Source organism: Centroberyx affinis, unplaced genomic scaffold (genome assembly GCF_046629955.1).
Source record: "Centroberyx affinis isolate AG114_WGS23_722 - 3 ecotype Tasmania unplaced genomic scaffold, CSIRO-AGI_Caff_v1 ptg004765l_1, whole genome shotgun sequence".
NCBI classification, from domain to species: domain Eukaryota; kingdom Metazoa; phylum Chordata; class Actinopteri; order Beryciformes; family Berycidae; genus Centroberyx; species Centroberyx affinis.
In genome coordinates, this window is record NW_027282310.1 from 1 (window position 1) to 23,577 (window position 23,577).

At 42.7% G+C, this 23,577-nt stretch overlaps 2 protein-coding genes, 1 long non-coding RNA gene and 8 other non-coding genes across 13 annotated transcripts; all 11 read left to right on the top strand.

Moving 5' to 3' along the window:
* Window positions 1-428: 428 nt before the first annotated feature.
* LOC139665997 (galactosylgalactosylxylosylprotein 3-beta-glucuronosyltransferase 3-like) lies at window positions 429-3,094 on the top strand (the record flags this gene model as incomplete). Its single annotated transcript, XM_071545071.1, has 4 exons — window positions 429-590; window positions 1,082-1,168; window positions 2,306-2,509; window positions 2,814-3,094. Coding segments are annotated over 4 exons (552 nt in total), but the record flags the coding sequence as incomplete, so codon positions are not given.
* A 5,421-nt stretch (window positions 3,095-8,515) lies between these two features.
* On the top strand, window positions 8,516-14,207 carry LOC139666004 (uncharacterized). The gene is made up of 4 exons (XM_071545079.1): window positions 8,516-8,567; window positions 9,994-10,306; window positions 10,355-10,852; window positions 12,360-14,207. The coding sequence occupies exons 2-4, from the start codon at window positions 10,133-10,135 to the stop codon at window positions 12,513-12,515; spliced, it is 828 nt and encodes a 275-aa protein (XP_071401180.1). The 5' UTR covers window positions 8,516-8,567; window positions 9,994-10,132; the 3' UTR covers window positions 12,516-14,207.
* Window positions 14,208-16,452: 2,245 nt separating this feature from the next.
* On the top strand, window positions 16,453-23,379 carry LOC139666000 (uncharacterized). 3 transcript variants are annotated; one of them, XR_011696887.1, is made up of 17 exons: window positions 16,453-16,469; window positions 17,087-17,123; window positions 17,427-17,464; window positions 17,786-17,826; window positions 18,010-18,062; window positions 18,250-18,301; window positions 18,699-18,754; window positions 19,115-19,162; window positions 19,353-19,435; window positions 19,859-19,903; window positions 20,121-20,175; window positions 20,267-20,368; window positions 20,536-20,629; window positions 21,638-21,721; window positions 22,510-22,630; window positions 22,875-22,936; window positions 23,156-23,379. It is a non-coding gene; the product is annotated as an uncharacterized lncRNA (long non-coding RNA). The 3 variants fall into 3 exon arrangements; XR_011696886.1 differs by lacking the exon at window positions 20,267-20,368 and having other exon boundaries at window positions 20,536-20,633; XR_011696885.1 differs by lacking the exon at window positions 20,267-20,368.
* Window positions 17,588-17,662, top strand: LOC139666010 (small nucleolar RNA SNORD26). Its single transcript, XR_011696892.1, has one exon. It is a non-coding gene; the product is annotated as a small nucleolar RNA SNORD26 (small nucleolar RNA).
* Window positions 18,820-18,883, top strand: LOC139666006 (small nucleolar RNA SNORD29). Its single transcript, XR_011696888.1, has one exon. It is a non-coding gene; the product is annotated as a small nucleolar RNA SNORD29 (small nucleolar RNA).
* Window positions 19,211-19,281, top strand: LOC139666011 (small nucleolar RNA SNORD30). Its single transcript, XR_011696893.1, has one exon. It is a non-coding gene; the product is annotated as a small nucleolar RNA SNORD30 (small nucleolar RNA).
* On the top strand, window positions 19,617-19,743 carry LOC139666009 (small nucleolar RNA SNORD22). Its single transcript, XR_011696891.1, has one exon. It is a non-coding gene; the product is annotated as a small nucleolar RNA SNORD22 (small nucleolar RNA).
* On the top strand, window positions 19,940-20,011 carry LOC139666012 (small nucleolar RNA SNORD31). Its single transcript, XR_011696894.1, has one exon. It is a non-coding gene; the product is annotated as a small nucleolar RNA SNORD31 (small nucleolar RNA).
* LOC139666007 (small nucleolar RNA SNORD31) lies at window positions 21,018-21,090 on the top strand. The gene has a single exon (XR_011696889.1). It is a non-coding gene; the product is annotated as a small nucleolar RNA SNORD31 (small nucleolar RNA).
* On the top strand, window positions 22,733-22,808 carry LOC139666008 (small nucleolar RNA SNORD31). The gene has a single exon (XR_011696890.1). It is a non-coding gene; the product is annotated as a small nucleolar RNA SNORD31 (small nucleolar RNA).
* LOC139666013 (small nucleolar RNA SNORD31) lies at window positions 23,003-23,077 on the top strand. The gene has a single exon (XR_011696895.1). It is a non-coding gene; the product is annotated as a small nucleolar RNA SNORD31 (small nucleolar RNA).
* Window positions 23,380-23,577: the final 198 nt, after the last annotated feature.

Here is a 23,577-nt window from a genome sequence, read left to right on the forward strand (position 1 = left end):
GTCATTATTGCTGCTCAACAACCATATCAACCCCCCACAGATACATTATGGTCATTTCTATTGCCCTTTTAACTACAGTTTCAAAACTGAAGCTCTTATGACATGACACTTACAACATCAGCATTACTATGGTCATCCTGTGTTTTCCCAGTAAGGTTGGGAATGTAGAAAGTATGATGCTAACTGGCACGGCAGAAGTTTTTTGTGTGTGGCTTCACCATATGGACAAAATCATACTGCTCTTTCCACATAATTTCCTCTTGAATTTTTATCAAGCAAAGATCTGCATGTCATCACAGCATGTTCCCTCTGATTTACAGCCTCTTTGCAATTTCATTATTTTTTTTGTCTCTATTAATTGTGCATTCCTGCTGAACAAAACAGCTTTTTGAAAGTGCCACAATCTGAACGCTCATTTGACACCCCAGGGTGACCCCAGCTGGCTGAAGCCTCGCGGAGCCGAGCAGAGGAACGAGGGCCTACGGTGGCTCAGAGAGGACAGAAGGGCTCAGCAAGGGGCAGACATCCAGCAGGGAGTGGTTTACTTTGCTGATGATGATAACACATACAGCCTACAGCTATTTGAAGAGGTGGGTGTTGGAGTGTGTGTGTGTGTGTGTGTGTGTGTGTGTGTGTCTGTGTGTGTATATGTGTGTCTTTATGTGGCTCAGCAGGGGGCAGACTGCCAACAGAGATTGATTTACTTTGTTACTGATGTCAGTAACAAAGTCTACAGCTATTTTTAAGAAGCAGTTTGTGTGTGTGTGTGTGTGTGTGTGTGTGTGTGTGTGTGTGTGTGTGTGTGTGTGTGTGTGTGTGTGTGTGTGTGTGTGTGTGTGTGTGTGTGTGTGTGTGTGTGTGTGTGTGTGTGTGTGTGTGTGTGTGTGTGTGTGTGTGTGTGTGTGTGTATGAATGAGTGTGAGTAGTTAATGAGCCATGACTAAACAAGAACAGCTAATGCCAAGAATAGCTGAGTGATTGATAATCCTCACATCTTTTTCTACCTCTTTTCCCCTCTCTTTCCTGTCCTCCACCTCCTCATCACTCTCCTCTCCTCCCCTCCCCTCCCCCCTCCTCCCAGATGAGGAGCACCCAGCGGGTGTCAGTGTGGCCGGTGGGGCTGGTTGGAGGGATGAGGTACGAGAGGCCTGTGGTTGAAGGAGGAAAGGTGGGTACCTTGTAATGTATTCTCATGAACTGTTTTTTTTTGTTTGTTTTTTTTTGCTTTGGCCCAGGTTGATAAAGTTGAAGAGCCTGAGTTTTGTTTCATTCAAGGAGAACATTACTTTATTAGCCAAATTACACAGAGCAATTTACCTTGCGAGGCAGCTGGATTCGCGAGATCACGATCACGCGAGAATCCATCTTGCCAGGCTTCAAGTTATGCGTTTGTGGCCGAACCACAGCGGTGCGGACCAATCAGCGTCCTATGAGGGCAGCTAGGGGCGTGGCTTAGGTGTGCCGACAGCGAGAAGCGACTGTTCGTTCACAACAATGGCGGCTCCTAAAGAGGCTAGCGTAGATGCTGCTATAACATCAGTTATTTCTGAACTCCCGACTGGCTTCGGTAAGAGTTTGTTTATATGGTTCGTTGATCTGATTGGTTTAAGTTAGCCTGTGATAGACGGTGATAGACAGATGGTTCAGCCAATCACCTGCCAAGTATTTTTTGAAAGTGCCTGCCCTTTTCCAAACAGTTTCCAATGACGACTTCCAGATGGTTCTGTGTAACAAACCATCTGGCGCGTCAGGTTACAGAGCAATAGGAATCTAATCTAGGCCAATTTGCTGCCCAACCTGCTACTGTAGTGCCTTTTGTCAAAGGTATTCAGGTTGCAAGGGTGTGTGCAGGGTTTTCAATTGTATGTATTTATTTATCTTTTTTGTATCTAAATTGGGATTGTAATGCCAGATGTAAATTGGGTCTTAATGTCTCATAATATCATTAAAAAAAGGTAGCACTTTATTTGAAATTCACTGTGATGCATTACAAGCAAATTCTAAGCCCATTAGAGGCATAGATGAACTTTTCTTACAATATTATCGTCAGACAAACATCAGAGAATTCACTTTACTATCATGTTGTTAACTAGGCTATACAGTTGCTCTGTGAAGTATTCAGATCCCTAAATTGTTTCCACATTGTGTTTACTATTATGCTTAAATTATAATAATTATCATGCACTCATAATGTGCTTATAATGCACTGATGCCTTGTATTACCTTATGAGCAGCACCACTTCAATTCAAGTATTACCAATACAAGCACTGAAGTCTTACTTGTGGTGTTAATCGTTCTTCCAAGGTGGTGCGCTTCCACACCGGCTGGCGCCCCAGTCGCCCCTTCCCTCTGGACATGGCCGGCTTCGCCGTCTCCCTCAAACTGGTCCTGGAAAATCCGGACGCTTGCTTCGACGGAGATGCACCGATGGGCTTCCTGGAAAGCAGCTTCCTTCAGGGATTGGTCACCATGGACGAGCTGGAGCCCAAGGCAGACAACTGTTCTAAGGTATGAGGAGGGAGAAGAACTTTTGTCAAATCCTATGTTTAGAGCAGATGTAGCTCAGCTGAAAAGTGACAAAATCATCAAATCTGCAAATCCTCTATTTGGGAGGGTAACCCAGGCCATAATGTGCAAAATGCACATCAGGTCTTCTTTGGTGTAGCATTCAACGTGTGCAGAGCGTAGAAACTTTTGAGAAAGAGATTACGGAGAAAGCGAGCAGTGGGGTTGGACTTGATTTCAAAAATGGACTTGCCTGCACTTGAGTGTACATATTTTATGGCTAAAATGTGTGTGTGTGTGTCTCTAGGTGCTGGTGTGGCACACACGGACAGAGAAACCGAAGATGAAGAGAGAGGAGGCTCTGCAGGCTCAGGGACTGGGTTCAGACACCGCAGTGGAGGTCTGAAGTACACACACACACACACACACACACACACACACACACAGAAACTGCAGCTATCTCCTTACAGTTGTCATTATTGTAAAAGTCCCACTTCTTGCAAGCTCGCTGTACTGCTGCTGCATTGTTGCTCCATCAACAAGAGGATTTGTTTAGAAATTTACTTACATTTCTACTTACATACATACACTGGATAGACACATGGTAGGGAGCCTATTACAATGGCTACCACCCCCCACCCCCCCCACCCCCACACCCCCACACACACACACACACACACACACACACACACACACACACACGTACATGTACTGTATATGTACACACCAAGTATGAATGAACATGAAGTCAAAAAACTGTCTCCAACAAAAACAGTAGACACCCACATACACACAAGATACATAATGACAACACCCCTAAAAGGTTATTCACCCCCACACCACTCACACACACACACACACACACACACAAACACATACAAACACACACACATACCGTGTAAAGGTTACTCTGCTGTTATTTGATGCTGTATATGGAACTCTTAGGTTGTAAATACTGTAAATATAAAAGCGTCTGTCAGAGGCGACATATTTAAATGGACCCGGTCATGCCTGTCTGTGTCGTTTTGTGGCTGGTAGTAAGCGTGTGTGCCTGTGTGCGCGCGCATGTGTGTGTATTGTAGCTACAGTAAACGGACGGTGTGAGTCGTGAGCCGAGTGAGTGTGTCGCTGCATCTGTGCTGACTGTGTGTTAGTGTGTGTATCAGGGTTTTCCTTGGTTTTACTGAGGTTACATCGCCTGGTTGAGGACTCTCTAAGGTTATGTGTCCACTGGGTACCTCTCTTTCTAAAGCGCTGGCTTCATTTTCTTGTTAACGCCCCTGAACACAAACACACACACACACTCCACAATGAAGATCATTAATTATAGCACCCCCATCAGGCCAATTACATATGGATTGGGCTGTCTCCTTCTGTCCCACTGGTCTGATTTTGACAAACCTTGGAGAGATGATGCATCTGTGCACTGTGTTCCAGTAATTACATTGATTGGCCCAATGGGGGCACAATAATTACAGGTCACACCACTGGTCCATCTTTGATGAAACTTGGAGGGATGATGCATTTTGGCAGTGTAAATTTGAAAGGCCCTCACTCCTACATCATAAGTCCCATTGACACGCAACTTATTCCACACATCCAGCTATCCTTACAAATGACAGTGTTTGGCCTAATGGGGGCGCTGTAATTAAAGGTCAATATTTCAAACTTTGAAACTAAGGCCTTGTTACTGATTGGCCAAAGGGCTGCCTGCGTCATTCGTAGGGAATTGCGCTGACTTGAATTCGGTGGAAATGAAATGATGTTTGCGTGTTCCCGACAGCAGTGAGAGCTGAGCATGTTTTCAGAGCTCAAAGCGTTAAGTGCTAGTCTCGCTTTGTCCATATGCATCTTTTTAGTACTGCTTTCTAAAAAAGAGGTTCCCAGTGGAGGGAAGGGCTAAGAATGTGCAGTAACCTTCAGAAGTAAACATAAGGCTTGTGGAATCCATTCAGAAGCCCTAAGCAAGGAAAAGACACTATAGAAACTCATACAAATGCCTTACGCAATAAAGATATACAGAACACATGGTCCATTTTCCATATTTAGATGGTCGGATATAAACACTTGAATTTGCTGCCTAGTATGCAGGAAATCCCTGGTACATTATAGCAGTGGTTCAAAAGTATATTTGAGAAAAGCTTCAGATATAAATTGAACTACTTGAGCTGTGCTTGATTTAACCTCCTTGGCATTTGACCAGCTGCAGAAGTGGGTAAAACAAACAGCAAAATAACACGAACAATAAAACAAGTGCTCCTCAGCTACTGTTGTATGATACTGTAAAAACAGCTAGTGCCTGCTTCAGTGTTCTTAGTGCCTGTTAAGTCCTTTCTCTCCTGGTGTATAATGTATTTATTATTATGATATTGTTCTTTACGTTGTACAATGTGATAGAGTCTTAACTGTCTGTCTCTGGCCTTGAAAAATAAAACAAAACAATCTAAAACATTTTATCAGTGTCTCTTTTTTTAATGGTTCTTTTTTTGTCTAGTTGTTTTCGACCTTGCTCTTTAACTGCCTGCAGGCAAAATGGAGGAAATTTATTAGGATTTATTTTATAGCCAAATCCAAAAGTACTCCTCCTACAAACTCTCCTTGGGTGTTTCAGTGGCAAGTGTCACGTCACAAATTTTCTTAAGACGCCTTTCTTTATCTCTTACACCCCATACATAGAAGACTTTTTATCCATTCTTGCTCATTACAGTGTTTAATAACGTCCTTAAAAATACATGTTTTGGATATAGCATGTAGACATTAGTGGTAAGTTAATGCTGAAATGAGGATGTGACAGATGTTTTTTTTTTTCTGAATATCAACTGATCTCCCAAGGCACAGAGTGTACAACAAGGACATTTTCTACATAGAACAGGCTTCAGACTGGGTTTATTAGGTTTACAGGTGCTGATGTGTCATCGCTGAAGAGGAGAAATCTGGATAAAATGCAACAGAACTGTAGACAGAGGCAGAGGAGGAACTGGAGGATTATGAAGCAGTCTAGTTGCCTTCTGTTCCCATATCTTCCACATTCCCCGTTCCAATTCAGGCAAAATGAAGTAACATTAGTTGTTTTCCATGATGAAATCGAGAGAGGGACTATGGGTCATCTCAAATGCCACTGAAGAAACTTTGGGGAATGATGCATGTCATTGTCTTGGGGGAATGATGCATCTCACCACTGCGTTCTCACATATAAATAATATAAATTACACTGAATTAGCCCAAGGGAGGCACTATATCATTTGTTCACTCATCCATGTGTCACATGCAATATCTCAGCACTACTGACCTGATTTTGACAAAACTTGGGGAAATGACACCGATTGGCCCCAGGGGTAACTACCATTACACCTCAGAACAAGGTGACATATTTGTTACTGATTGATTGGCCCAGACAGGGACTTCATCCTTCATGGGGGACGACATGTTGACTGCTGCCTTGTTTCACCCTCAGATCCAGGCTCATTAAAACAGGCCACTAGTTCTCTCGCAACACGTTGGATTCTGACCCCTCGTTGAAGAAACGCTGACACAAGTGATGAACTGAACGACTGTCTGGATCCCCGACTTGGTTTGCTTTATTCAAACACGCAGTCAGCCAGCCAGCACACCTGCTCTCTGTCTGACTGGATCGGGTCACATGATGGGACCGCCTCAGGCAAAGCTCTATACCTTAACAGTATATGACTTGGCATCAGGATTACAGACTTCTCTCGGTGGATGTGTCATATCTGTCATTCTTTCTTTCACTTTGTCTCTCTCTCTACCTCTATTCATTTTCCCTGCACCCCCTCGCTTTCCTTCTCCCTCCATCTCTCCATTTATTTCAGGTTTCTCGACTCTCCCTTTCTTTTCTCTTCACCTCTCTTTCCTGCTTTCTCTCTCCTCTCTTTCTCTTACCCACGCTCAGACACACAAACGCCCACAGCATCGCCACATCACAGTCAGCGCTAATTGCCCGGCTGCAGTGCCCGACCGTAACTTGTCTCCGCTTGACGGTATCCATGGCAACCCTCTCCCGGCTTCCGGTACTGTCACTACTTATTATCTCATGGGGGTGGGGCTTCTCCGACCTCAACACAGCTGGGGTTTTTACAAGCCTGCTTGATTGACAGGTGTTACGCCCTCTCAGGAGGAAAGTCGCCCGCTGAATGACTATATATGGAATGTACCTCATCACACACACACAGGCTTATAAGATGTAGGTGCGTTGGCAGGTGAGTAAGAGGAGCTAAGGTCATAAAGCCCACACACACCTTCTTTGATCCCCGATGATTCACACACACACACACACACACACACACATATTTGTAGAGGTGGCCGAGACTGTCTGCCTCTTCCTCTTGTACATTTTATTACAAGTCTGTGACAGTAGAAGGTCGTTTCATTACTGTCTGTAATCTTAAAACTGTATCATCAGCTACACTGTCATGCTTTCACTCTCTGAATAACACTTATTATGCTCCATCTATCTGTGTGTGTGTGTGTGTGTGTGTGGCCTAGATGTTTTTGTTTCCTTTGTTTTGTGCATGTGTGTGTCAGTGTGTGCACGTAAATGCACATACGTATATGTGTGTGCATGTACTTGCAGATGGGAGAGTACATCCTGAAGTTGACATTAGAAAAACAGACATGGGGTAATTATCTAACACACACACACACACACACACACAGTTTGAGCTCCCACTCCCTGTCCCACCCAGACACAGTGTTTACTATCCAAACAGTAGGATAACATTCAGTGACCAATTCATTTTATCTACTGTATATATGCATACTTTCCAGTGTGTGTGCATATCAGTGAAGACTGATGTGTTGGCTAATGTAGTGAATATTAATAGCATAGAATTGACCTTATTCCCACGACGGCCATTTTGAATTTGTGTTAGCCTACACTCAGGGAAGGAAGATTGGCATTTATATATAAAACTGGGATAACTTCAACACATAGGCGAGGACTTAAGTTAGACTAAATAGGTCAAATTAGCTAGTAATCTCAGGAACAACAACTACAACTGCTTAAGTTTAGCAGGGAAGTTAGCTAGCTTACTAGCTATTTAGCTACTAGCTAGCATACCTAGGCTAGCTTCCTTTAGCTACCTACAGTGAACCAAATATATTAACTTCTTGTGGTACATTTGTTTCTAATATGTTTTTCAGTGGGGAATCTGTGAAATGATAAATGTCTGAAACCTGACATTTGTATGATAGTTGTTACACAACAGTAGGAAAAAGCTGGGCAGTATTTTCTCTGTTTCCTACCCTGAGATGTATGTTCAAAATGGCCGCCAATTTAAGAAAAAAGATAATTTATAAGGGAGAGAGTGAGTCAGGGAGAGTGTGACATGCAACAAAAAACAAGTACATACAATTTAGCTCTCTGGGTCACCATAACGCCTCATGATTTTTTGGTTTTAACATACTGAGTGTCAGTTTAAAACCCACAGGCACAATGACCTCTACATTGAAAACATCCCAGTCAAGTCAACCTGTAGGCTTGAAGTCACTGCTCTGCTATCGGCTTATCTGTGACAGCTGATATTGTTACTGAATGACAGGCTCTGATACAGAATAGGATGTTTGCTTCTGATGGTAAGATGTTTTGTGAGTTGAAGTGTTTAGTCCTTAGTAGTGTTGCTGAGTGTGTATTTGTATGTATGTGGGCGTGTGTGTGTGTGTGGACACGTGTATCTCTGTCCCTCCATCTATCTCTCTTGTGTTGTTTGTGTTACAGATTTGCAATCAGAACTCAACTTTATCTCTAAGTCAATGTGTGTTTAAGGAGGTCAAGAATGTGTGACTAGAAAGAGTCAGGGTCAGAGAGAGAGGGTGGGAGAGAGAGAGAGAGTGCTTCCTTGCATTCGTTTGCATGTGTGTGCATTTGCTTTGGTGACGACAGAAATGCAGGTCCAGGCAGGGTCTGTGTGTGACGGTGTGTGTTAGGGGTGTATCCTGAGCTCAGACACCAAAGAGACTCATACACACACATACACACACATACACACAGGAGATACTCCGGTCCTCACACACAGAGGGAAAGCAGACAACAGCAAGAGATCAGGTAAGACTTGTGACTTTCTCTTTTTTCCTCTTAAATTGTTTTTGTTGTTGGAGACCTTTCAGGGTACTTTAAATATCATGTACATATGAATTTAAGTTGCTTTTAGTAAAACTCACATTAAAGCCCTTGCTTCTTCTCACATTCATGTCTTCTCATCCTTTCAAACCTGTATGTGACTCATTTTTTCACTCTGTCACCTGCCTGTTACCCTATCAGTCATTTAGTTAAGTTTGTTTTCTATATACATTTAAATATAAACCTAAAAGTATTCCGCAAAGGGAATCAATAAAGTGCCATCTTATCATATCTTATATGTACATGTAGCGCACTATATAATCTGTTGCCTTGAAGTGTGAACAGTCACTCTTTTCTCAGTTCTTTCTCTCACAATGGATGTTGTAGTCTGTCGGTTGCTTTAGTTTACAAAAGAATGAAAGAACAGAGTATAAAGAGTGTTTTTGTATAAGCATGTGGGCTGACTGTAATAATATAAATGTCCACGGATTGTAGAAGTGGAATTTAGATAATCGCAGGAGAGCTCAAAATCATAATCCAGTGTTTCTTTAAATATGGGTTGCAGACCTGTTTCTAGTGGGTTCCCTGATGACAAGATTATAGTTAAGTGCAAATGGATAGACGGAGGAATTTTAATAACCCCTCTTTAAGTCTAGAACCAGTTTGCTTGGAGTGGGTCTGTTCTCATATTTGTTGAAAGTAAGTGCATATGTGAATTCAGTGCTAGTCCTCTTTAACATTATTGACGACCGTCCAGCCGTTAACCTGACATTGACATAGATGGTAAACATGAAGTCATTGATTTGGGCAGCTGTGCAGTGTCCAACAGGTTAGCTCAGTGTCAAAGTCTGACTCAGTGTGTGTGTGTGTGTGTGTGTGTGTGTGTTGTGTGTGTGTCTTCAATTGTAAGAACATTGTGTCTTCAGCTTTGACATATTCTTATCATCACAACCCTGATAACACTGACTCCAACTGACTCCTGTTGTTTTACTTCATTAACTTCTTTTCTTTCACAGTAAACTCTTTAGATGATCACAGTAGATGAGTCAACAACAGGAAAAGCTATTGACTACATTTACATTTGCATGTAACATGGAGTGAACTTTGTACAGTCACTCTAACCCACATATTGTGCTGCAGATCTGTAGTACATACTGTACCATCCACAGTAGCAGATACACAGAGATAAAACACACACACGCATTAGAATATTATCTACCATCTATGGTCTCATTTCACGGTATTCTTCTCCTGTCCTATCTCCTGTTTTATCCAACATCCATCCCTTCTCCTGACCTTTGACTTATATGAAAGTCTCCGGCAGCTATGGAATTAGTGAGAGTGTGTGTGAGAGCGAAGGCATAATTATATAATGGCATTAAACTAATCTCTCTTGCCCCTTCCCTTTCAGAAGTGAAAAAAAAAGGAGCTGCGAAGCACAAGAAGAAAAAGGGAGAGAGAAAGAGAGAGCAAAGAGCTGAGGGGTGAGCGCGGAGAAGTGTGTTAAAGAGAAAAAGAAGAGAGTGAACAGAGAGAGAGAAAGAGGGAAGATGACGATTGGCAAGAACTCCAGGAAGAGCTCTGTCCGCAGCTCCATCCGGGCTCCGAAGTTCCTGGACAAATCCAGCGGCTTCTACGGCCGCCTCGATGAGCCCGACGCCGCCGGAGGGAGGGAAGAGGAGAGAGGAACAGAGGCGGAAGAGGGGTGGAACGGGACGGAGGTCGTGAGCGGGTCGACCCCGAGCGTGCCGCACGTTTCCGGGACGGGAGAGAGGGAGGAATCGGGGATGTTTGACTTCAACGAGGGGATGATGGAGGACGACGGGGAGACTCTCCTCCAGAGGAAACCCAGCCGCCGCAGCAGCAGGTGGAGGAGAAGCTCCAGGAGGAAGCAGAGGGAGGCCAAGACCGAGCAGGACGCGCCCCGAGAGGAGAGGCCGAGCCTGGGCACGGAGAGCAGGACCGACAGCCCCGTCCTGGAAGTCACCAGGGTGGAGGTGGAGGTGGAGGTGGAGAGACTGAAGAAGACGGGGGAAGAGGAAGGGGAAGGAGGAAGAGGGACGGAGGCTGCGCTCGTTCACTTCACGGTGCGGGAGGATGCAGACGACCAGGTGCTGATCAGAGACAAGAAGAGAGGGAGAGAAGAGGAGGAGGAGGAGGAGGAGGAGGAGGAGGAGGAGAAGGTGGGAGAGGAGGAGAGGAGGATGAAGAGAGAGCAGGAGGAGGGGATGAAGGTGGTGAAGAGGAACACGTTGAAGAATTACCGCAAGGTGAGAGAGAGAGAGACAGAAAGAACAGAGAAAATGCAAAGAGAAAGAGAAAGAGAGAGAAAGTCTTATGTTGTTTCTATCAATTTGTTGTATCAGCATGTTACAGAAAGACCTTTAATTGACTTCTGCTTCTATAACTCACATCTACACACACACACACACAGACACACACACACACACACACACACACACACAAACACACCATAACTAAACTTTACCCTACCTGGTTAAACTTTAAACCCCTCAAGGTTACATAACTGAGTTCTCAGACTCAGTGGAACAGAGGGGTAAAGTTCCCTCTCCAGTTCCACCGTCTGCGTTCCACGGATACAGCCGCTTCTGCATACTGTACACTGAGCAATTAATCACCATGGAAACTTTTATATCACCCTAATAATAGCCTACCATTAGGGTCAAAGTACAGCGGCCATTTGTGCATGTCACCGACGCATTAGCCAACCTCTGATAGGATTGTTTTCCTTTACGTCATGAAAAAACCAAGCAGAAAGTACCGGCTTTTCCTAAGTGGACCAGCTGCACAGGTGCGCTGGTACACCTAGGGAGCAGATTGGTGCAAATGTTTTCCATCCTATTACACTTGCGTACTTCATGTACTTCTACCTTATTCACGTGTTTCTGAACATTTTCCGTTTCCACACACACACACACACACACACACACACACACACACACACACACACACACACACAGAGGTGACATTCCTGTGCCTCGTCTATCGTGTCCTCGATCAGCGGAACGGAGTGCGGGACTGTTGACCCGCCTACTAAACCCACACCATAAACATTCCACTGCTATTAACCAATCAGCTCCACCCTCTGGCCAGCATTCCTTCCTGGTCTGAGTCTGACCTCTCCTATGAGATTAGAGGGAGATCACACCAAAGAACCTGAGTTCATTTGCAGAACACGAAATGCCCATTCGCATCAACAAATTGGTGTAGAGCCTTTGACAGAAACCGTTTGTTCAGGTTGCAATATGGGCTCTAGAGCTAAGAAGTGTTGGACACTCTAACGATTGACTGGCATAGAATCACCCGTTACTATAGCAACCCCCATGGAGCAGGCCTGCAGAGCGAACATGGCTGCCACTTAAATCTCCCCAACTGTTTTAATCAATAGCGCTGATAGAATAGAAAGTGAACCCAGAACAGAATATCCCCAATTTTCCAGTGGCTGTTTTTTTGGGGGGCGTAGAATTGAGATATGGAATATAGCTGAGTGACATTTTCATGTAACCAAGGTGATCTCGAAACCAAGTTATGTCCCCAAATCTCAATTTTCCTTACCAGTGATGCAGCCCAACATCACACAACTACCTCCAATGCTAGAGAATTGTAATGGTACTGTGTAATGTACGTATAGGGATGTAATTTACTGATAAATTTCTGATTAGGTGTATTGATAGTTTCCAGGTCTAACACATTGATATACTGTATTTCTGCATCATGTATGTAGATTGCTGACCTTTGCCCTCTCGTTCCCATCAGGCCTTGGACAGAGCGTTTCGCCGCGGCTGGGAGGCTTTCATCACCAACCTCTACAGCGTCACCCTCATGCCCGTCACGTCGTCCTCACCTTCATCATCCTCACCTTCATCAAAGAAGAAGCATCAGGACAACACCATTTTAGCCGAGTTCCAGTAGAACTGAAGAGCGACACGGACCATAACCCAAAACCATTCTTAATATATAGTTTTTAATATATATAAATCAGACCTTGGCATGGTTGTACAGTGTTTCCCCCTCTACTGAATATTCATGATGCATCACCTGCCACCATGTATTACATTAGTCTTTCAATGGAGACTTTTAGAGTCACATGGTCTAAATGCAGTTTGCCTTTCCACCATGACATGTAACTATTTCTGAGGGAAACTAGTATGCAGTGTATGATGTGTTTGATTCATGCAGTAGGCCTCAGAAACATTAATTATTTATGTTGTTTGGTATGTCTTAATTACTTAATATGGTTACTTAATATATGTTTACGGCCTTTTTCACACCATGGTGCCACAGTATGTGCACTACACACACTGTGCTGGTTTGCACACAGGCCATAAGGTGTTCAGTGGGACTGCTGGAGCTGTTGGCTTTACATTGAAGTCTATGGGATTGGTTTGGATGGAGGAGGCCGGTCTTCAAGTGACTGAGTTCAACTGAAACTCCTGATCGTAGACAGTGATTGTTGTACATTGTTGATTTTATATTTTATATTAGTCCACTATGAAGAGCTGTACTGTGCATCTCTGTTCCATTGGGTTTAGCACTATGAAACCACTGTGTTGTTGATGTGTAACCAAAAGGAATGGAAAAATAGCAATGACTGATTAGTGGACTTGTTTTGTGGCCATGTTCACCTGTTCTGTATGTTAATCAGTGCCATTTATTGCTTTCTGGCAGCTAATCAGTAATCAGTCATCATGGCTAATGAGAAGGGTCTATGGGACACACACACACACGCACACAGACAAATAGTATGCAGACACTGTCAGTATTGTGATCGACCTGCACACACACATTTGTATTACTATATTTGTTAGGACCTTCAAGTTTTTACTTACATCCATACATTTGTTTCTTAACACTTAACCCTTAGCAATAGGTTGTAATACAGGTTTGCACACGCACACGCACACGCACACACACACACACACACACACACACACACACACACACACACGCTTACAAACAAACAGAGCTATCAGGTACTACAGCTTATCACTGGTAGACTTCCTAACAGGGTAAAGTTCAACCCCCTCACTGTGTTCTGATGAAGGTTACCTAACCTGAAGGGACAGAATACAAGTGTATGTGTGTGTGGAGAGAGAGAGAGAGAGAGAGAGAGAGAGAGCATGATTTCTTCCAGCCAGGTTTAGAATCACCAAATGCACCAACAGGACCAATGTCTTTTGATTGTTACCCTTGCAACTGCACATCATGTTTGTTTTACTCAGTTAAACAGTACCCTAACCTGTTACTACAGTATGTAAAGGTCAAAGTAAAACTTCAGAATTAAAGTAAAACTTCAACATGCAACTGGGTACATGAAGACAAAATGTAGTGGTTCAATGACTGAACTAGAATGAAGAAGTTAGTAGGATACTTATAATTTCCTGTTATCCATTATGTCTTGGGTTTTCTACTTCTCTATCTTAAGTGTACTCACTGTTGAGGAGTAGACTAAGCAGGTGGGAGAAGAAAACTGTCATATTATCACTGCCATATTACTGTATGTCAAAACATTGTGTTCATTTTTTGAGAATCCTTTTGTATCCTGATCAAAGCCCATGTTTGTAGAAAAACACTTTTATGATAATAAAGATAATTTATTTAACACTGGTTGTGTTGTGTTCTGATGTTTAGTACAATCTCTGTATGAGCAGATCTGCCTTTATTTAAAATAGGAAATGTCAGTGTAATTATTATGATGGATGATTTTTTTTTTATCAATGGAATGTCAAAAGCACAAAAGCAGCATCACATCATCATGGTGAGGGAACGCTTGGAAACCATGGCAACCGTTACCATGAAATAAGCAGCAGCATCTTAAAAGTGACCAATGAAAATGCCCATGAGTTCAAATCAAAAGTACTCGGCATTTTACAACTTTGACAAACAGCTATCCTGAATTTTTCAACTAACGTTACCCACCAGCTTTTGGATAAATAACTACTGAAAAATTGTCAAACAGATTTTACCTTTGGCCTTCTTGAAAGATGGATTGGCGTCGTATGTCGATACTTGGTGTGCTCTTCTCTCTACTTCATGATGGTAAGTGCCACACTAACTAACTAGCTAACTCTGTTAACGCTAGCTAACTTAGCTTGGCTGTGTCACGTTGTAGCCAGCTAGCTAGGTTAACTAACTAGCGTTAGATGCAAAACTTTCACTTCGTCTTGAAATGTGTCAAATCATATTATCTAAACTCAAGGCCTTAGAAGGTCTGAATACAGTTAAACACGGCATTTTAGCTAATTTTTAAATTCAGTTTTAACGTTTGTTCTGTTGTTGAATCTGTCCAGTCATTTAAATTTCGAAATTCGTCTTCTATTCCATTGTAAGCAGCTTTAATAAGGTCTTAAAAGTGTCACATTTACACTGAAAAAACTTGTAGACACCTGACACCCTATTGTTAATGAGCTTATTCTTTGAAGTTCATTTTGAAAGTCTGAAGAATAAATGTTCAGCTTGAGCTTACTGACAGATTTAATTTGCACAAGTTTGTAGTTAGAACTTCCTTTGCTCACTCAGTTAAATGCACATAAATATTTTAAAATGTGGTAAAATTAATGCTTGTCTTTATCTATCTATCTATCTATCTATCTATCTATCTAACGTGTTATCTATCTATCCATCTATCTAACGTGTTATCTATCTAACGTGTTATCTATCTATCTATCTATCTATCTATCTATCTATCTATCCATCCTCCAGGGTATTCGAGGACCATCCCTCCTTCCATCCCTGAGTATCCAGTAATATTTGAGACTAGTGGACACCTCCCCTCCCGGAATACCAATCAACTCATTGATCAACTGGAAGCGGCAACACTGACTCCCATTGGCCAGAGCAGGCACAATGAAGTTGACCAAATAGACTTCACAGAGGGAAACGGTCTATTCAGTCACAGTGGTAGTGGTTATGGTAGTGGTTATGGTGAGGAAGGTGAAGTAGGTGCTGCTGCTGCTTCCATTTTCACACCAACCATCAACTACAAACCTCCTGACGACTCTGCCGGAGCCTCGCATGAGATTGGAAGTGGAGTTCCCATGGTAACTGTGAAGGACATCACTAGCATTATAAATGCAGAAGAAGAAGCAAGTGGAGAGGTCAAGCAGGAGAAGGAAGAGATCCAGAAAGGGACACAAAGTTCTAGAATATTCCTCCTTAAAGTGGACTCGACTTAGAGAAGATGTCTAGATGATGGATGGGGGAGGTGGTATGCATGTGTGTATGTACTGTATACGCATATGGATGCATGTGGAGTGAAGAAAACACTGAAATGTATTTTTTTTTTTTTAAATAAATTGTTTCATTAGCACTCATTTTTGTGCACTGTGTAGTAGTCATTGCAAGTGGCAGGCTGTAGCGATCCCCTTTGTAGAAAATCAATAACTCACTTTTATTTGCTCTGTAAGAGTGAAGATTGTTTTTTAATCAATAAATCAATCAGCATAATAGCCCATAGAAGAATATTGAACTTTTCATGAGCTAGGCAGAGGCCTCTTGGCCCATTTCTGAGATGAGTAGCCTATCTGTATCAAGGAGGTTCTATATTAACATCTGTATCTCTACTGACATCTTGTGGATGTGGAAAAAAAAAATCTTTTTTCATAACGGAAATGACGTGTACAAGAAAACCAGCCGAGTTTTCTGAAATTTGTCCTTACAATGTCCTTAATGCAAATATTTTTCAGTTATCATGTATAAAATAGACTCATCGTCAAATTTAGATTTAAAAAAAATAAATATTAGTTTATTGTAAAGGTTAGAGTCGTTTTCCCGGTGAAACAGAGGAGTGGGAGGCGGCCTGGAGGCCGGAGATAAAAAGCAGTTGGACCGGTTTCCTTTCCCACTTCCTTCTCTCTCCTGGTCGAGGTAAGAACGCGCTCTGTAATCTGTCGCTCCTTTGCAAACTTTTCCATTTTTATAGACGAAGTGGAACATTTGTTAAATGTTGCGTTTGTTATAAACCATACACCTGCAGTGGAGGTTTGTTTTCCACTGCGCATTGGTGTAAGTCTTTAAGACGGACTAACATGGCGTTACGACGTAACTGCAGCGTTCTGGTGCAGCACGGACCAGAATTACAATCTGTGTCCATCTACTAGTTAAACTTACATATTTAGTCGGGAACGTAATGCCTATATTAACAGCAACGTTTGTTCTAATGGGTGTTTATGTTATTTGTCGGAAAAAACGAACATATCAGCCATGTTTGAAATGGCCGCCACTCGTGTGGCGGGGCTACTTAGTGTCTCTCAATGATGATAACTTTCACAGACCTGTACTGAATGACTGTGATTGTACATTTTTATTCTGATGTGAGACGCTTTCAAAACGTTCTTTTAATTTTGTTCAGACTTGTATCTCGTGGTGTCCCGAACACGTTGCAGGGAGCAGCGGCTCTGCCTCAGTCACGTGTTGGTAGCTGGGCAGAGGAAAGCGTTTCTCTGCCGCATGCTAAAGTAATGTCTGTTTTCCTCTCCCTCTAGATGGCGAAGAAAGGTCGAGAAACTACCTCATGCCAAGGTAATTTATTCAGCCGTGTGGTGAATTTAAATTGCATCTGACGCTGCATTCAGTGCCAGCAGCTACTTTGCCAGCCACTTAAATTTACTGTGTGGCGAGGAAAGCAGAAATGAAGTGTCATGCTACCGTGATGTTCTATTGAACTCTCTCACTGAATCAACCTTGAGGATAATTTAACACAAATATTCTGAGTAGCATGAAGCTGGCCTATCCTGTGATCAGGATTGTGTGCACATCAGTTTGATCAGCCATGTTGCTGGTTGTGCAGAAGCATACTAATTGCTCCTCTCCTTCCCTCTTTAGGTGTGGGCAACACGAGGAGGCATTGTTCTCTACTTAAGGTAATTTAATGTTGAAAATTGTTATGCCTCTTCAAATAAACACAATTTCAGTCATTTTTGCCAAGAAACTCATCCATTAACCTGGCCTTAATTTGGCTTGCTACCTACTCCAGGAGCTCAATGCTACAATGATGATCACTGAACTCTCTCTTACTGAATCAGCCTTTGAAGAAACCTCTTTACCAGATTCTGAGTAGCATTCGAGGGCTAATCTCTAAAGTTATTGAAACTGGACATGGTATAGTTGTATAGTGTATTTTACAAGTATGAGGACTACATCTTGCAGAAATCTCAACCAAATGTTTTTTATTTTTGCAACAGATTTGCCAGCCTGGTCAAAGATGGGAGACCCACCCTGACTGGTGAGTTTGACTTACGATCAAATATTTGCAAAATGCCACAAGGGTTCCAAATGATGATCTTCCAAAAAGACAAGCATATGCCTGACTACAGTGATGCTAACCTTCAATCTGACAAGCCCGCTAAAAGATTGTACCCACCTTCACCTTTCCGTTCATGGCTAACAAGTGATTTTTACGCTGCAGGTTGGCTTGCGCTGCCCCCTCACGGACCTGCTGAAACCGGCTGTGACACAAAAGTGAGTAAAACACCATTTATTCCAAGAGTTCGGTCACATTTTGGGGCTAAACGTGATGATTCATTTCAATGACAAGCATATGCCTGAATCCAGTGATGCCAGCCTTCAATCTGATCACCCTTTGTGGCTTGTATAAACTGTTACACTGTCTAAACATGGCACTTACAACTGATGTTTCTTTTGCTAGGTGGGTGGCTCTTGATGATGGTGGATGAAGGATGCTGACTGCTGTGAAACAAGTAAGCCTCTAATGTGTGTGGGGCTGTGATTCCTGTTCTCAGAAATGCCTTTCCTGTAGTGCAGGAAAAATCTTAGATTCATAATGTCCCTTTTTAATAGAAATGTGATTAAAGATGCCTCCCTCAGCACAATTCCATGCATTTCTTCTAGTGTTGACGGAAACAAGAATTTACTTCAGCCCCATTTTAATGTGTTATTTCCCACCATGTTGAAACTGAGGGAAAGGCGTTTCTGATGACTTCTCGTTTGAGAGGATGAAATGGGGTAACACCCATTAAATTTCTGGACGACTATTGTCACATGGCAGTTTGTCACCAAAGCCCTGATCAAACATAAGCCTTAATTGTCAACCTAATTTCATTGGCACATGTATTTAAGTGTTCGTTTCTTTTGCAGAGCCCTGAGTGGATGCTTCAAGGTGTGGGCAGCAAGGCAGCTAGTCAAGTCTGATGGTAAGGCCTTTTCAACAACTCATAACAGCTAACCTTATCAGATGGGCCCGTTCACCATAATGCAGTTCCAATGATGATGAACTTAGCTCACTTTGAACCGATGTGAAACGACACGAACATCTGAGCAACTGCATACATTTAACCTTGACACTGGATTAATATGCTTGGATTCAAGTTGGTGAAATGCAACAAACACTAATCCTTAAATTTGCTAAGACTGAAATGAGAGCATGTGAACACATGATGATCTCATTTTGTATTTTTTCATCAGATGTTTGACAAAATGAAAACCCCTTTACTGAAAGAATTTAGAGATTAACATGTAGGCATTCTTAAAAGCAGCTTTGTTTTCTTTAACAGATTTCCCAAGATGGCTGCCTGCTTCAGGAACAGCCAACATGGTAGAAGGTAAATATGACATCTGTACCTCCAGCATTTATTCCCAGACCATAATCTGAAAATGATGAGAGAAACTTGGAATCTCGTTCGTCTGAACAGCTGTTGAGAAAACGGAATATCTGACTTCAGTGAAGGTCGTCTCCACCTTGTGTTAACCATGACTCTGTACCGAGACTGACAGTGGCTCGTCTGTTTAAAGGTACCTGGCTGTGATGGGACATGATGGTGACTGCAGGACACGTGGACGTTCAGCATGGTGCAGAGATCTACGCTCCAACTAGGGTATCTACCAAGTGAAATTTTACTGCATTTCAATCTTAATCAGTAATGTGGTGTGCTCAAACCGTACATTCAGACTGAAACATCTCTAATGGCTGTAATTTAAGCTTTTTAAGATGATAGACTGAGTAAAGGGAAAGAACTGACATTTTACTAGAAATGTCAGTGAGTCTGTCACCTGTTTCCTTTATGATGACACCCGCACGTGTCTTACGCCCTGCGTCAATGCCAGAACCTGAAAAGGTGAACCCACTGGCGTTGCCTTGGCAATAAGGGGAAGACCCGTTGGGGTTACCAACAGTCTGATTGGGAACTAACATGGATGTGACAGAAAATGGTCCAGTTAACTTGTATAACATTCAAAAAAGAACCACTGTTATATGTGAATAGTAAGCTGGAATCTAAGTTTGACTCTTTGTGTTCTAGACTGCTGCCATCCTCTGGAAGATCAGAAAACATGGACAAACCATGGTTAGTATTTTTGTTACACCTTGAGCAGGCTTGAGTATTTGAAGTGATGAGTTCCTTTTACCGCCCCAGTCTGAAATTTTGTGACTGATTGGTACCCTCTGATCACAGAACTGAATATTTACTCATAATTTGCTCTTTTAGCATACTCTAAAACCGCATGCCCTAACAACTTCCAGCCTGACTTTTGCTTTTGCTTTTTTTTTATGTACCCCCTTAGGAATTAGCTGCTTGTCACAGTCAACACAATCCCTTTGGGTGGGAGATTGTCTAAGGTAGGCAGCCTGAACCTCAACCACCATGTTGACTTAAAGATTGTGGAATGTTTGAAGATGATGACTTTAGATCCATGGTTCCATCCCACAGTCTCTCTCGTCCTGGTACTGGATTGCCAACCCTCCTCCCATCAGCCCCCCTGTTGACCCGTTATGACACTGAGAACCCTTGTGCTGACCAGCCAGGTGTAAGGTGATCTGCCGGCACCCTGATGGGGGTTCTGGTGGGGGGGAAACGGGTTTGGACTGCCGGTTACCTGGACGTATGACTGAGAAATGACACTGATCACATTCTAGAACAGTTGTGTAACTTCCTGAATACCAGAGGAACAGCAGTCTGATCTCACTTTCACTCTTCAGATCTTAGGTGAACTTCAATCTGATGTTGCACTGAGGGAGCAAGGTGGTCATGTGAGATCACCCCCCCCCCCCAGCTTGATATCCAAGACTCAAGGTTGGTATGTTGACCCTTACTTTATGCATAAGGGATTAGAGGTTTTCCTGAATATCAGTATGAGGGATGTGATGCAGGAAATAGTACCATCCCACTTAATAGTATTAATGGTTGGAAATCATGACACTATAGAACTCCTTGGCATTGATGGATTTAAATGAAAGGCCAAGATGGTGTGCAACTGGCTTACAAAGCTTGTCACAACAGAAGGCAACTTGTTTGTCTGCTGGGATCCAGTTGCATCAAAGCCTTTTCTGACATGGGTAACTCACTCGGAGAATGGAGGAAAAAAATGTAATAAGGTTTGGCTATCATATTACATTGGATAATAAACAGATAAAACTGCAGCATTCACAATACTGTAGCAAGTAAGAAAGCGCAAGTCTTGAGGAGATGTGATGAGTTCCTATTTACCGCCCCAGTCTGAAGATTCATGACTGATTGGTATCCCCTCTGATCACAAGACTGAAGCTTTACTCTTAGAAGGGTTGTCACAGTGGGTGATGTTCCTGGTGGCTTACGGTGTTATTGGCCCCACACGAGAACACTGTTTTGCATATTCAGAGATTCAATGTTCAGCTGCTAAGTGATAAACTGATACTGACAACATGGTGATCACTCATATGACAGTAGTTGTTGGGGTGGAGGTGTTAATTTCAGAAGGATTAATTGCTTGTCCTTGCCTACAGTGACAGCAGTGTCCAGTGGTAAACAGGCCAGTCTCTGCACTACTCATGTAACTCTTTCAGTTAGCAGTTTGACACTAATGCCATTTAAAAAGTTACTGTGTACACATGGTTACAAATGCATGCGATTTTTCGAGCAATTTGTAGAATTTAATTTCCTTTTTTGTGAGGCTGACTTTGGTAGCGCTTAGACCGCCCTCTAGTGGCAAAAGGCAGTATGACAGTGAGGAGGGAAGCGACACCAGGGTAAAAATGGCACCACCATGACAACTCCAACTTGATTGGAACCCTTTTCACTCATTGCAGCTCTCTTTGGTTTCAGCTGTGCCTCCCATCGGCTGCCTGTCAAGTGGTTTGAACACACAGAAGCTAGACACCTGGGATCCTGTTGCAGATGTAATAAAACGTGAGTCGGTATATCACTGGCCATCTGTAACATCTTTTTGTTTCTGGGATTGTGGAAATGATGTAAGTGACATGCAGTCGGGGTTTCGGATCCTCTACCCTCTGCCCCTCCAGTTGGGTCTCCCCTCCTGTTGACCCAGTATGGCACTGAGGACCCTGATCCCCCTCAGGTGTAAAGTGACCTGCTGGAACCCTGATGGAGAGGGAGAACTGGCTGTGAGGTTATGACTGAAGATGTGATCTGATCTCATCCCAGAAACTAATGTCTACCTGTGGGCTAAAACTTCAAAGTACACACCCGAAATCCTTACAGCTTCATGAAACAGGAATTCAAAAGACATTTTTCTGTTGCATGCCTTCATCACTTTTGTGATGATCGATCGGATCAGCAGGCCTGTTGAACCACCATCCCATCTGCTAATGGTGTCATCAAGGCCTTTTCAGATTTACAACAGCATCCATAGAATAAAGATGATGCACTAAATTGTATGAAATGTGTTTATAATATTCATATCAGTGGCACATTCAAAAAGGCCTGCTGAAATATTTAACTGGCATTTGCAATACTGCAGCAGTTGAGAATTATGATCTGACAAGGTACAGGGGGGCCCACACTCATTCCTGGCCAACATGAATGAGTGTGGCCAACATTAGGCTTCGCACAGGCCTTGAAAATCCTTACCTTTGCATTTTGAGAAATGAAGCCTTCAGTCTTGAAATTGCTGTCGGAATGAATCAAATGTGGTTGTTCAGCTTTGTTCCTAATGAGGGAAATGTCATCCTTTTCAGTCCTGTGGCACTTCCTGAAGTCATCACCTGTACTGTCCCACAAGGCTCCTGGGCTCCCTCTCATGAAGTCATCACCTGTACTGTCCCACAAGGCTCCTGGGCTCCATCTCAGCCAGTGCTGGTGAGTAATTGAATGACAGTGGTGATTTTATACAGGAGGGAGATGTTGAGGTCTCACTATGTGGGAATATTTAAATCTCCAATGAATGCATCCGAAGTCTTTGAGTAGATATGATGAGTTTCCATTTACCGCCCCAGTCTGAAGATTCATGACTGATTGGTATCCCCTCTGATCACAAAACTAAAGCTTTACTCAGTCAAATTAGTCAAACTTGATTATAAAAGAACCCTTTTTCTCATTCCAGATCTCTCCAGAGTCCAGCCAGATCGGTTGGACGGTTGTCTGCAGCTCATGGGTGACAGCAAGGTGTGTTGAGCTTAACTTTGGTTATTAAAGCTTGGTTTCAAGAAAAGCTAATTGGTTAAAAGCTAATCTAGAAGTGATGAGTTCCTATTTACCGCCCCAGTCTGAAGATTCATGACTGATTGGTATCCCCTCTGATCAAAGCATTTATCCTTAAAGATGGAGTTTTACATGTGTAACGTCACGCACCCCCTCATTAAGATGTTTTGTTTCCCTTTTCAGACTCTGGGCAGAACTCCTGTAAGGACCATATGGAAGCTCTGTCGTCCTTCATCTTTGTGTTTCAACACTTACATGGTCACACAAAATTTGTTGTGGGGCTAAACACATGGTGCATTGTCAAAGCCTCTGTCATGTTTTGCACCTTCATCCTGAAATCAGATGTCATTGTGCATGTATATTCAGTCTAACAATGTTTGAAAATTCAAATAAAGCATATGAAAGTATATACAGGTTTCGTGTCAAGTGTGTCACTGGCAAAACATTTGAATGATTTTATTTTTCTACAGTAAAAACCATGATTTAGAATATCTTGCATTCAGAGGTATATCTAGTTCACCCTTGCCCACAAATCTGATTTTTGCAGTGGTTAATATAAGTTGCCACCTCACTGGCATTTAATATATGAAAGGTATGTGTTTTCA

Coding starts and splice junctions, on each gene's coding strand:
- LOC139666004 (XM_071545079.1), top strand. CDS start 10,133: ATGACGATTGGCAAGAACTCCAGGAAGAGCTCTGTCCGCAGCTCCATC. Junction 10,307..10,354: donor GGTGGAACGGGACGGAGGTC/GTGAGCGGGTCG, acceptor GGGACGGGAGAG/AGGGAGGAATCGGGGATGTT. Junction 10,853..12,359: donor CGTTGAAGAATTACCGCAAG/GTGAGAGAGAGA, acceptor CGTTCCCATCAG/GCCTTGGACAGAGCGTTTCG.